This window comes from Nerophis lumbriciformis, linkage group LG14 (genome assembly GCF_033978685.3).
Source record: "Nerophis lumbriciformis linkage group LG14, RoL_Nlum_v2.1, whole genome shotgun sequence".
NCBI lineage: Eukaryota > Metazoa > Chordata > Actinopteri > Syngnathiformes > Syngnathidae > Nerophis > Nerophis lumbriciformis.
In genome coordinates, this window is record NC_084561.2 from 4,626,324 (window position 1) to 4,642,256 (window position 15,933).

Sequence of the window (15,933 nt, forward strand, 5' to 3'; positions counted from 1 at the left end):
TCTGCTAGCAATGCTAACAGTTAGCATATGTCAAGTACCTAGTTGTCTGACTCTTGGGTGTACGGCTGTAAAATTACCTAAAAAGTTTAGCATGCTAATGTTAGGATGCTAGTCTGCTAACAATGCTAACAGTTAGCATATGTCAAGTACCTAGTTGTATGACTCTTGGGTGTACGGCTGTAAAATTACCTAAAAAGGTTAGCATGCTAATGTTAGGATGCTAGTCTGCTAACAATGCTAACAGTTAGCATATGTCAAGTACCTAGTTGTATGACTCTTGGGTGTACGGCTGTAAAATTACCTAAAAAGTTTAGCATGCTAATGTTAGGATGCTAGTCTGCTAACAATGCTAACAGTTAGCATATGTCAAGTACCTAGTTGTATGACGTACGGCTGTAAAATTACCTAAAAAGTTTAGCATGCTAATGTTAGGATGCTAGTCTGCTAACAATGCTAACAGTTAGTATACCGGGTATGTCAAGTACCTAGTTGTATGACGTACGGCTGTAAAATTACCTAAAAAGTTTAGCATGCTAATGTTAGGATGCTAGTCTGCTAACAATGCTAACAGTTAGCATATGTCAAGTACCTAGTTGTATGACGTACGGCTGTGAAATTACCTAAAAAGTTTAGCATGCTAATGTTAGGATGCTAGTCTGCTAACAATGCTAACAGTTAGTATATGTCAAGTACCTAGTTGTATGACGTACGGCTGTAAAATTACCTAAAAAGTTTAGCATGCTAATGTTAGGATGCTAGTCTGCTAACAATGCTAACAGTTAGCATATGTCAAGTACCTAGTTGTATGACGTACGGCTGTAAGATTACCTAAAAAGGTTAGCATGCTAATGTTAGGATGCTAGTCTGCTAACAATGCTAACAGTTAGCATATGTCAAGTACCTAGTTGTATGACGTACGGCTGTAAAATTACCTAAAAAGTTTAGCATGCTAATGTTAGGATGCTAGTCTGCTAACAATGCTAACAGTTAGCATATGTCAAGTACCTAGTTGTATGACGTACGGCTGTAAAATTACCTAAAAAGGTTAGCATGCTAATGTTAGGATGCTAGTCTGCTAACAATGCTAACAGTTAGCATATGTCAAGTACCTAGTTGTATGACGTACGGCTGTAAAATTACCTAAAAAGTTTAGCATGCTAATGTTAGGATGCTAGTCTGCTAACAATGCTAACAGTTAGTATATGTCAAGTACCTAGTTGTATGACGTACGGCTGTAAAATTACCTAAAAAGTTTAGCATGCTAATGTTAGGATGCTAGTCTGCTAACAATGCTAACAGTTAGCATATGTCAAGTACCTAGTTGTATGACGTACGGCTGTAAAATTACCTAAAAAGTTTAGCATGCTAATGTTAGGACGCTAGTCTGCTAACAATGCTAACAGTTAGCATATGTCAAGTACCTAGTTGTATGACGTACGGCTGTAAAATTACCTAAAAAGGTTAGCATGCTAATGTTAGGATGCTAGTCTGCTAACAATGCTAACAGTTAGCATATGTCAAGTACCTAGTTGTATGACGTACGGCTGTAAAATTACCTAAAAAGTTTAGCATGCTAATGTTAGGATGCTAGTCTGCTAACAATAGCATGCTTTTTAGGTAATTTTACAGCCGTACACCCAAGAGTCATATAACTAGGTACTTGACACATGCTAACTGTTAGCATGCTAAATGTTTTTTTGCTCATTTTGCAGCCGTACACCTCAGTCATATAACTTGGTACTTGATACATGTTAACTGTGAGCACGCTAACTGTTAGCATGCTAGCCTGATGACAATAGCACCTTTGCCTTGTTTTTAATGAATACTTAGGCCTACTATGCTACTGTATTATAGTTTTGGTCATTACGGTGCTACTTGGAGAGCTGAGTGTTTTCTGAGGTTTTCTATGCTGAATGAGAATATTGATGCTTTGTGTGAAGAAGTGATACCAATGGAAGGTATTTGGTGTGTTCCAGAAGGTGGTCCTCACCCATCGTGTCATCTCCGATGGCGTAGAAGGACTTCCCGCTGGCGCCTGCCACAAGGAGAAGGATTAAGTCCATGCGCGGCGCGGCCACCAGGTGGCGATGCTTTCCTACCCAGTAAGACCATGGCGTTGATCTGGCCGAACTCGGGCACCTCCAGGGGGGTCCCGTGCATCACGGAGGTGAGGCCCGCCCTCAGCAAGTCCTGGACGAAGTTCTCCGAATACTCCTGGACTTTGGAGACGCTGAAGACCAGTCGGAATGTTGCCATCACCTCACCGTTGGCGTTGCTGGGGGGAAAAGACGACAGTCTTTGACCACAAAAACGGCGCCGATTTTCCCGTCTTTACTCGTTGAACTCACCCAAAAGCTACGATGTTACATTCCACATACTGATGGGACACTGATGAGGCCTCGAAAACATCTTTAATCTGTGAAAGCACATGTTAGCGTTAGCATGCTAACACTTAAATAAACACTTAGGTATTTTTTTACATGTGAATTATATAAAAACAGTCTATTATACAGCATTATTCACATGTGAATAATATAAATACAGTCTATTATACAGCATTATTCACATGTGAATGATATAAATACAGTCTATTATACAGCATTATTCACATGTGAATGATATAAATACAGTCTATTATACAGCATTATTCACATGTGAATAATATAAATACAGTCTATTATACAGCATTATTCACATGTGAATAATATAAATACAGTCTATTATACAGCATTATTCACATGTGAATAACATAAATACAGTCTATTATACAGCATTATTCACATGTGAATAATATAGTCTATTATACAGCATTATTCACATGTGAATAATACAAATACAGTCTATTATACAGCATTATTCACATGTGAATAACATAAATACAGTCTATTATACAGCATTATTCACATGTGAATAACATAAATACAGTCTATTATACAGCATTATTCACATGTGAATAACATAAATAGTCTATTATACAGCATTATTCACATGTGAATAATATAAATAGTCTATTATACAGCATTATTCACATGTGAATAATACAAATACAGTCTATTATACAGCATTATTCACATGTGAATAACATAAATACAGTCTATTATAAAGCATTATTCACATGTGAATAACATAAATACAGTCTATTATACAGCATTATTCACATGTGAATAATATAAATAGTCTATTATACAGCATTATTCACATGTGAATAATAGTCTATTATACAGCATTATTCACATGTGAATAATACAAATACAGTCTATTATACAGCATTATTCACATGTGAATAACATAAATACAGTCTATTATACAGCATTATTCACATGTGAATAATATAAATACAGTCTATTATACAGCATTATTCACATGTGAATAACATAAATACAGTCTATTATACAGCATTATTCACATGTGAATAATATAGTCTATTATACAGCATTATTCACATGTGAATAATACAAATACAGTCTATTATACAGCATTATTCACATGTGAATAACAAATACAGTCTATTATACAGCATTATTCACATGTGAATAACATAAATACAGTCTATTATACAGCATTATTCACATGTGAATAACATAAATAGTCTATTATACAGCATTATTCACATGTGAATAATATAAATAGTCTATTATACAGCATTATTCACATGTGAATAATACAAATACAGTCTATTATACAGCATTATTCACATGTGAATAACATAAATACAGTCTATTATAAAGCATTATTCACATGTGAATAACATAAATACAGTCTATTATACAGCATTATTCACATGTGAATAATATAAATAGTCTATTATACAGCATTATTCACATGTGAATAATAGTCTATTATACAGCATTATTCACATGTGAATAATACAAATACAGTCTATTATACAGCATTATTCACATGTGAATAACATAAATACAGTCTATTATACAGCATTATTCACATGTGAATAATATAGTCTATTATACAGCATTATTCACATGTGAATAATATAGTCTATTATACAGCATTATTCACATGTGAATAATATAAATACAGTCTATTATACAGCATTATTCACATGTGAATAACATAAATACAGTCTATTATACAGCATTATTCACATGTGAATAATATAAATAGTCTATTATACACCATTATTCACATGTGAATAATATAGTCTATTATACAGCATTATTCACATGTGAATAATACAAATACAGTCTATTATACAGCATTATTCACATGTGAATAACATAAACACAGTCTATTATACAGCATTATTCACATGTGAATAACATAAATACAGTCTATTATACAGCATTACTTACATGTGAATAACAAACACAAGTCTATTATACAGCATTATTCACATGTGAATAACATAAATACCGTCTATTATACAGCATTATTCACATGTGAATAATATAAATACAGTCTATTATACAGCATTATTCACATGTGAATAACATAAATACCGTCTATTATGCAGCATTATTCACATGTGAATAATATAGTCTATTATACAGCATTATTCACATGTGAATAATATAAATAGTCTATTATACAGCATTATTCACATGTGAATAATATAGTCTATTATACAGCATTATTCACATGTGAATAACATAAATACAGTCTATTATACAGCATTATTCACATGTGAATAATATAGTCTATTATACAGCATTATTCACATGTGAATAACATAAATACAGTCTATTATACAGCATTATTCACATGTGAATAACATAAATACAGTCTATTATACAGCATTATTCACATGTGAATAATATAAATACAGTCTATTATACAGCATTATTCACATGTGAATAATATAGTCTATTATACAGCATTATTTACATGTGAATAATATAAATACAGTCTATTATACAGCATTATTCACATGTGAATAATATAGTCTATTATACAGCATTATTCACATGTGAAGAATATAAATACAGTCTATTATACAGCATTATCCACATGTGAATAATACAAATACAGTCTATTATACAGCATTATTCACATGTGAATAACATAAATACAGTCTATTATACAGCATTATTCACATGTGAATAACATAAATACAGTCTATTATACAGCATTATTCACATGTGAATAATATAAATAGTCTATTATACAGCATTATTCACATGTGAATAATATAGTCTATTATACAGCATTATTCACATGTGAATAACATAAATACAGTCTATTATACAGCATTATTCACATGTGAATAACATAAATACATTATATTATACAGCATTATTCACATGTGAATAATATAGTCTATTATACAGCATTATTCACATGTGAATAATATAAATACAGTCTATTATACAGCATTATTCACATGTGAATAACATAAATACAGTCTATTATACAGCATTATTCACATGTGAATAATATAAATACAGTCTTATACAGCATTATTCACATGTGAATAACATAAATACAGTCTATTATACAGCATTATTCACATGTGAATAATATAAATACAGTCTATTATACAGCATTATTCACATGTGAATATTATAAAGTCTATTATACAGCATTATTCACATGTGAATAACATAAATACAGTCTATTATACAGCATTATTCACATGTGAATAATATAAATAGTCTATTATACAGCATTATTCACATGTGAATAATATAGTCTATTATACAGCATTATTCACATGTGAATAACATAAATACAGTCTATTATGCAGCATTACTTACATGTGAATAACATAAACACAGTCTATTATACAGCATTATTCACATGTGAATAACATAAATACATTCTATTATACAGCATTATTCACATGTGAATAATATAGTCTATTATACAGCATTATTCACATGTGAATATTATAAATACAGTCTATTATACAGCATTATCCACATGTGAATAATATAAATACAGTCTATTATACAGCATTATTCACATGTGAATAACATAAATACAGTCTATTATAAAGCATTATTCACATGTGAATAACATAAATACAGTCTATTATACAGCATTATTCACATGTGAATAATATAGTCTATTATACAGCATTATTCACATGTGAATAATATAGTCTATTATACAGCATTATTCACATGTGAATAATACAAATACATTCTATTATACAGCATTATTCACATGTGAATAACATAAATACAGTCTATTATACAGCATTATTCACATGTGAATAATACAAATACAGTCTATTATACAGCATTATTCACATGTGAATAATATAAATACAGTCTATTATACAGCATTATTCACATGTGAATAACATAAATACCGTCTATTATACAGCATTATTCACATGTGAATTATATAGTCTATTATACAGCATTATTCACATGTGAATAACATAAATACAGTCTATTATGCAGCATTACTTACATGTGAATAACATAAACACAGTCTATTATACAGCATTATTCACATGTGAATAACATAAATACCGTCTATTATACAGCATTATTCACATGTGAATAACATAAATACAGTCTATTATACAGCATTATTCACATGTGAATAATATAAATACAGTCTATAATACAGCATTATTCACATGTGAATAATATAAATAGTCTATTATACAGCATTATTCACATGTGAATAGTATAGTCTATTATACAGCATTATTCACATGTGAATAACATAAAAACAGTCTATTATACAGCATTATTCACATGTGAATAATATAAATACAGTCTATTATACAGCATTATTCACATGTGAATAATATAAATACAGTCTATTATACAGCATTATTCACATGTGAATAATATAAATAGTCTATTATACAGCATTATTCACATGTGAATAATATAAACACAGTCTATTATACAGCATTATTCACATGTGAATAACATAAACACAGTCTATTATACAGCATTATTCACATGTGAATAACATAAATACAGTCTATTATACAGCATTACTTACATGTGAATAACAAACACAAGTCTATTATACAGCATTATTCACATGTGAATAACATAAATACCGTCTATTATACAGCATTATTCACATGTGAATAATATAAATACAGTCTATTATACAGCATTATTCACATGTGAATAACATAAATACCGTCTATTATGCAGCATTATTCACATGTGAATAATATAGTCTATTATACAGCATTATTCACATGTGAATAATATAAATAGTCTATTATACAGCATTATTCACATGTGAATAATATAGTCTATTATACAGCATTATTCACATGTGAATAACATAAATACAGTCTATTATACAGCATTATTCACATGTGAATAATATAGTCTATTATACAGCATTATTCACATGTGAATAACATAAATACAGTCTATTATACAGCATTATTCACATGTGAATAACATAAATACAGTCTATTATACAGCATTATTCACATGTGAATAATATAAATACAGTCTATTATACAGCATTATTCACATGTGAATAATATAGTCTATTATACAGCATTATTTACATGTGAATAATATAAATACAGTCTATTATACAGCATTATTCACATGTGAATAATATAGTCTATTATACAGCATTATTCACATGTGAAGAATATAAATACAGTCTATTATACAGCATTATCCACATGTGAATAATACAAATACAGTCTATTATACAGCATTATTCACATGTGAATAACATAAATACAGTCTATTATACAGCATTATTCACATGTGAATAACATAAATACAGTCTATTATACAGCATTATTCACATGTGAATAATATAAATAGTCTATTATACAGCATTATTCACATGTGAATAATATAGTCTATTATACAGCATTATTCACATGTGAATAACATAAATACAGTCTATTATACAGCATTATTCACATGTGAATAACATAAATACATTATATTATACAGCATTATTCACATGTGAATAATATAGTCTATTATACAGCATTATTCACATGTGAATAATATAAATACAGTCTATTATACAGCATTATTCACATGTGAATAACATAAATACAGTCTATTATACAGCATTATTCACATGTGAATAATATAAATACAGTCTTATACAGCATTATTCACATGTGAATAACATAAATACAGTCTATTATACAGCATTATTCACATGTGAATAATATAAATACAGTCTATTATACAGCATTATTCACATGTGAATATTATAAAGTCTATTATACAGCATTATTCACATGTGAATAACATAAATACAGTCTATTATACAGCATTATTCACATGTGAATAATATAAATAGTCTATTATACAGCATTATTCACATGTGAATAATATAGTCTATTATACAGCATTATTCACATGTGAATAACATAAATACAGTCTATTATGCAGCATTACTTACATGTGAATAACATAAACACAGTCTATTATACAGCATTATTCACATGTGAATAACATAAATACATTCTATTATACAGCATTATTCACATGTGAATAATATAGTCTATTATACAGCATTATTCACATGTGAATATTATAAATACAGTCTATTATACAGCATTATCCACATGTGAATAATATAAATACAGTCTATTATACAGCATTATTCACATGTGAATAACATAAATACAGTCTATTATAAAGCATTATTCACATGTGAATAACATAAATACAGTCTATTATACAGCATTATTCACATGTGAATAATATAGTCTATTATACAGCATTATTCACATGTGAATAATATAGTCTATTATACAGCATTATTCACATGTGAATAATACAAATACATTCTATTATACAGCATTATTCACATGTGAATAACATAAATACAGTCTATTATACAGCATTATTCACATGTGAATAATACAAATACAGTCTATTATACAGCATTATTCACATGTGAATAATATAAATACAGTCTATTATACAGCATTATTCACATGTGAATAACATAAATACCGTCTATTATACAGCATTATTCACATGTGAATTATATAGTCTATTATACAGCATTATTCACATGTGAATAACATAAATACAGTCTATTATGCAGCATTACTTACATGTGAATAACATAAACACAGTCTATTATACAGCATTATTCACATGTGAATAACATAAATACCGTCTATTATACAGCATTATTCACATGTGAATAACATAAATACAGTCTATTATACAGCATTATTCACATGTGAATAATATAAATACAGTCTATAATACAGCATTATTCACATGTGAATAATATAAATAGTCTATTATACAGCATTATTCACATGTGAATAGTATAGTCTATTATACAGCATTATTCACATGTGAATAACATAAAAACAGTCTATTATACAGCATTATTCACATGTGAATAATATAAATACAGTCTATTATACAGCATTATTCACATGTGAATAATATAAATACAGTCTATTATACAGCATTATTCACATGTGAATAATATAAATAGTCTATTATACAGCATTATTCACATGTGAATAATATAAACACAGTCTATTATACAGCATTATTCACATGTGAATAACATAAACACAGTCTATTATACAGCATTATTCACATGTGAATAACATAAATACCGTCTATTATACAGCATTATTCACATGTGAATAACATAAGTACAGTATATTATACAGCATTATTCACATGTGAATAATATAAATACAGTCAATGAGTACCCACCTTGGTGTTCAACACAGACGTCAGCACGATGGTGAAACCTGAGTTGTGGTCCTGCAGAGACGCCTGGTACGTGAGACCCTTCAGCTCCACGGTCTCCATGAAGGTATGGCGCTCCCGCACCAGGTAGGCTGCACCGACACATGAGCACGGACGTCATTAGGTAGGTGAAGGTTTTTGGTGGTCACACCTCTCACCTATCAGTAGTCCCACGGAGACTCCAGCGAGGAGGAAGAAGAGGAGCAGAGCGATGACGGCACACCTGGCGCAGGTGCAGCAGGAGGGAGCAGGAGAAGGTTCTGGAGAGGACCACGAACTTCCTTCAGCCTTCCTCACATCCATGGTGGACTTGGAGATGTCCACTCACATGGTCAGCCTGTGAAGATAAGTAGACTCCAAACAAATAAACACGCCAATAAATATATAAAATATTTTATTCCATGTATTTACTTCATTGTAATACATTTGATTTAATTCTATTAAATGTAATTTATTTTCAATAAAATAAATGTAATAGAATGATGTATTCCATTTATAAATAAAGAACGTATTTCATTTTCTTTTATTTATTCAAATAAAATAATTTGAATAAAATGGAATAAAATACTTAATTATATTAAATTATTTTATTTTGGAAAATAAATTGCAGAGACACATCATAACTGAGACCGTCCAGCTGCGCCGTAATAATGGAACATAAAATAATTAAATAAAAAATATTCATAATTTAAAATAAAACAATTTAATAGAATATTGTATTAATTCAATTTTGTATTTAATAAAATGGAATAAAATAAATTAAATGAAATGGAATAAAATACTTAATGCTATTACATTTTCAATAAAATGCATTGAATTGTAAACATAAATGAGTGTGTAAAATTAAGTATTTTATTCCATTTTATTTAATGGAATAAAATTAATTAAATGAAATGGAATAAAATACTTAATGCTATTACATTTTCAATAAAATACATTAAATTGTAAACATAAATGAGTGTGTAAAATTAAGTAATTTATTCAATTTTATTTAATGAAAAAAAAGAACATTTAATTTCATTTAATCAAATAAAATAATTTGAATAAAGTGGAATAAAATACTTAATTGTATTCAATTATTTTATTTTGAAAATGAATTGCAGAGACGTATTATAATTGAGACCCTTCAGCTGTACCGTAACAATGGAAAATAAAATGACATCGAAAATATTCATAATTTAAAATAAAACAATTTAATGGAATATTGTATTTATTCCATTTATTTTATTTAATAAATGGAATAAAATAAATTAAATGGAATAAAATACTTGATGCTATTAATTTTTCAATAAAATACATTAAATTGTAAACATAAATTAGAGTGAGTACAATTAAGTATTTTTATTCCATTTTATTTAATGAAATAAAATTCAATAAAAGAACATATTTAATTTCATTTAATAAAATACAATAATTTGAATAAAGTGGAATAAACTGCTTAAATGTATTAAATTATTTTATTTTGAAAATGAATGGCAGAGACGTATCATACTTGAAACCCTTCAGCTGCACCGTAATAATTGAAAATAAAATAAATATATAAAAAAATATTCACAATTTAAAACAAAACAATTAAATAGAATATTGTACTTATTTCATTTACTTTATTTAATAAAATGGAATAAAATAAATTGAATGAAATGGAATAAAATACTTAATGCTATTACATTTTCATTAAAATACATAAATTAGAGTGAGTAAAATTAAGTATTTTTATTCCATTTTATTTAATGAAATAAAATTCAATAAAAGAACATATTTAATTCCATTTAATAAAATAAAATAATTTGAATAAAGTGGAATAAACTACTTAAATGTATTACATTATTTTATTTTGAAAATGAATGGCAGAGACGTATCATAATTGAGACCCTTCAGCTGTACCGTAACAATGGAAAATAAAATAATGACATAGAAAATATTTATAATTTAAAATAAAACAATTTAATGGAATATTGTATTTATTCCATTTATTTTATTTAATAAATGGAATAAAATAAATTAAATGAAATGGAATAAAATACTTGATGCTATTACATTTTCAATAAAATACATTAAATTGTAAACATAAATTAGAGTGAGTAATATTAAGTATTTTTATTCCATTTTATTTAATGAAATAAAATTCAATAAAAGAACATATTTAATTTCATTTAATAAAATACAATAATTTGAATAAAGTGGAATAAACTGCTTAAATGTATTAAATTATTTTATTTTGAAAATGAATGGCAGAGACGTATCATACTTGAGACCCTTCAGCTGCACCGTAATAATTGAAAATAAAATAAATATATAAAAAAATATTCACAATTTAAAACAAAACAATTAAATAGAATATTGTACTTATTTCATTTACTTTATTTAATAAAATGGAATAAAATAAATTGAATGAAATGGAACAAAATACCTAATGCTATTACATTTTCATTAAAATACATAAATTAGAGAGTAAAATTAAGTATTTTTATTCCATTTTATTTAATGAAATAACATTTAATAAAAGAACATATTTAATTTCATTTAATCAAATAATATAATTTGAATAAAGTAGAATAAACTACTTAAATGTATTACATTATTTTATTTTGAAAAGGAATGGCAGAGACGTATCATAATTGAGACCCTTCAGCTGTACCGTAACAATGGAAAATAAAATAATGACATAGAAAATATTCATAATTTAAAATAAAACAATTTAATGGAATATTGTATTTATTCCATTTATTTTATTTAATAAATGGAATAAAATAAATTAAATGAGATGGAATAAAATACTTGATGCTATTATTTTTTCAATAAAATACATTAAATTGTAAACATAAATTAGAGTGAGTAAAATTAAGTAATTTTATTAAATGAAATACAATTCAATAAAAGAACATATTTAATTTCATTTAATCAAATAAAATAATTTGAATAAAGTGGAATAAACTGCTTAAATGTATGAAATTATTTTATTTTGAAAATGAATGGCAGAGACGTATCATACTTGAGACCCTTCAGCTGCACCGTAATAATTGAAAATAAAATAAATATATAAAAAAATATTCACAATTTAAAACAAAACAATTAAATAGAATATTGTACTTATTTCATTTACTTTATTTAATAAAATGGAATAAAATAAATTGAATGAAATGGAATAAAATACTTAATGCTATTACATTTTCATTAAAATACATAAATTAGAGTGAGTAAAATTAAGTATTTTTATTCCATTTTATTTAATGAAATAAAATTTTATAAAAGAACATATTTAATTTCATTTAATCAAATAAAATAATTTGAATAAAGTGGAATAAACTACTTAAATGTATTAAATTATTTTATTTTGAAAATGAATGGCAGAGATGTATCATACTTGAGACCCTTCAGCTGCACCATAATAATGGAAAATAAAATTACATTAAAAAATAGCATAATTTTAAATAAAACAATTTAATACAATATTGTATTTATTCCATTTATTTTATTTAATAAAATACTTAATGCTATTAAATGTTCAATAAAATACATTAAGTCGTAAACATAAATGAGTGAGTAGAATTAAGTATTTTATTCCATTTTATTCAATGAAATAAAAGAACATGTTTAATTTCATTTAATCAAATAAAATAATTTGAATAAAGTGGAATAAAATACATAATTCTATTAAATCATTTTATTTTGAAAATAAATCGCAGAGATGCATCATAATTGAGACCATCCAGCTGCACCGTAATACATAGTATGTAAACACACACATCCTACAATAGACATGATATTGTACATAGTATGTAAACAATAGACATGATATTGTACATAGTATGTAAACAATAGACATGATACCGTACATAGTATGTGACCTACATTCAAACAATGAGTCCACATAGAAAAGTCCCTCACCTTCTTTCCCTTTAGTGCGCTGACATCATCCTGCACAGAAAGACCAGTGAACGGACACGCAAGCAAGCTCACCTATTTGTACCACCTGAGCCTGCAGGTAACTCACCTTTTCAGTTGACTTGAGGAAATCCCTGCTAAGACCCTCCTCCCCTCTTCATCCCTCTAAAGGCTTAGACTGTTTCTTTAAGGTCACACCCACCTGGCGCACCTTTGTGAAAAGAGCCTCCTTGTTCTCAGCGTTCCTAGTCATCTGACCCAGGAGGCTAAATGTTGAAGGTAGAGTCCAGACAAGACTGGTGTTAATCTGAGTGCACAGTGGGAAGTGAGATGTTTGACAAGGAGGGTGGAGTGAGGGTTGGGCCTCAAACTCCACCTGATAATCTAACGTTTACGTGAGTAAGCCGCTTTGCTGTCAATGGCAATTGAGTGACAATTGAGGTTGTAGAAAAACTATTACAATAAAAACAACAACTGGAATCAAGAAGCAAACAGGTGTAATATAACGATAAAATAATGCAATAACAACAAAACTGCCATGCAGGGAGTTTTTTTAACTTTAAAAACGGTCATTGCCCGGAAAAAAACAACGCATAATTGACGGCGGGATCTGAAGTTGATGTCTAGATATACAGGTAAAAGCCAGTAAATTAGAATATTTTGAAAAACTTGATTTATTTCAGTAATTGCATTCAAAAGGTGTAACTTGTACATTATATTTATTCATTGCACACAGACTGATGCATTCAAATGTTTATTTCATTTAATTTTGATGATTTGAAGTGGCAACAAATGAAAATCCAAAATTCCGTGTGTCACAAAATTAGAATATTACTTAAGGCTAATACAAAAAAGGGATTTTTAGAAATGTTGGCCAACTGAAAAATATGAAAATGAAAAATATGAGCATGTACAATACTCAATACTTGGTTGGAGCTCCTTTTGCCTCAATTACTGCGTTAATGCGGCGTGGCATGGAGTCGATGAGTTTCTGGCACTGCTCAGGTGTTATGAGAGCCCAGGTTGCTCTGATAGTGGCCTTCAACTCTTCTGCGTTTTTGGGTCTGGCATTCTGCATCTTCCTTTTCACAATACCCCACAGATTTTCTATGGGGCTAAGGTCAGGGGAGTTGGCGGGCCAATTTAGAACAGAAATACCATGGTCCGTAAACCAGGCACGGGTAGATTTTGCGCTGTGTGCAGGCGCCAAGTCCTGTTGGAACTTGAAATCTCCATCTCCATAGAGCAGGTCAGCAGCAGGAAGCATGAAGTGCTCTAAAACTTGCTGGTAGACGGCTGCGTTGACCCTGGATCTCAGGAAACAGAGTGGACCGACACCAGCAGATGACATGGCACCCCAAACCATCACTGATGGTGGAAACTTTACACTAGACTTCAGGCAACGTGGATCCTGTGCCTCTCCTGTCTTCCTCCAGACTCTGGGACCTCGATTTCCAAAGGAAATGCAAAATTTGCTTTCGTCAGAAAACATGACTTTGGACCACTCAGCAGCAGTCCAGCTGGTGTCGGTCCACTCTGTTTCCTGAGATCCAGGGTCAACGCAGCAGTCTACCAGCAAGTTTTAGAGCACTTCATGCTTCCTGCTGCTGACCTGCTCTATGGAGATGGAGATTTCAAGTTCCAACAAGACTTGGCGCCTGCACACAGCGCAAAATCTACCCGTGCCTGGTTTACGGACCATGTTATTTCTGTTCTAAATTGGCCCGCCAACTCCCCTGACCTTAGCCCCATAGAAAATCTGTGGGGTATTGTGAAAAGGAAGATGCAGAATGCCAGACCCAAAAACGCAGAAGAGTTGAAGGCCACTATCAGAGCAACCTGGGCTCTCATAACACCTGAGCAGTGCCAGAAACTCATCGACTCCATGCCACGCCGCATTAACGCAGTAATTGAGGCAAAAGGAGCTCCAACCAAGTATTGAGTATTGTACATGCTCATATTTTTCATTTTCATACTTTTCAGTTGGCCAACATTTCTAAAAATCCCTTTTTTGTATTAGCCTTAAGTAATATTCTAATTTTGTGACACACGGAATTTTGGATTTCCATTTGTTGCCACTTCAAATCATCAAAATTAAATGAAATAAACATTTGAATGCATCAGTCTGTGTGCAATGAATAAATATAATGTACAAGTTACACCTTTTGAATGCAATTACTGAAATAAATCAAGTTTTTCAAAATATTCTAATTTACTGGCTTTTACCTGTATATCAGTGTGATTGTTCAAAAAATAGAAATGAGTCAAAAATAATGTGAATTAATTGACCTATTTAAGGCTCTGATTACTTCACAGCAAAAATTGTATTTAGAATTTTTTTTTTTTAAATGGCATATTTTGGGTTTTTGCCATGAAAAGCGCAAAAAAAGGGCAT

At 29.3% G+C, this 15,933-nt stretch overlaps 1 protein-coding gene across 1 annotated transcript in view; it reads right to left on the reverse strand.

Moving 5' to 3' along the window:
• The window catches only part of tmprss9 (transmembrane serine protease 9), a 46,688-nt gene extending 36,732 nt beyond the window's left edge, over positions 1-9,956 (reverse strand). Inside the window, 4 exon segments of the mRNA XM_072914729.1 lie at positions 1,984-2,035; positions 2,100-2,275; positions 2,349-2,416; positions 9,618-9,956. Of these exon segments, the coding sequence (XP_072770830.1) occupies positions 1,984-2,035; positions 2,100-2,275; positions 2,349-2,416; positions 9,618-9,956 (635 nt within the window).
• Between the last annotated feature and the right edge of the window lie 5,977 nt (positions 9,957-15,933).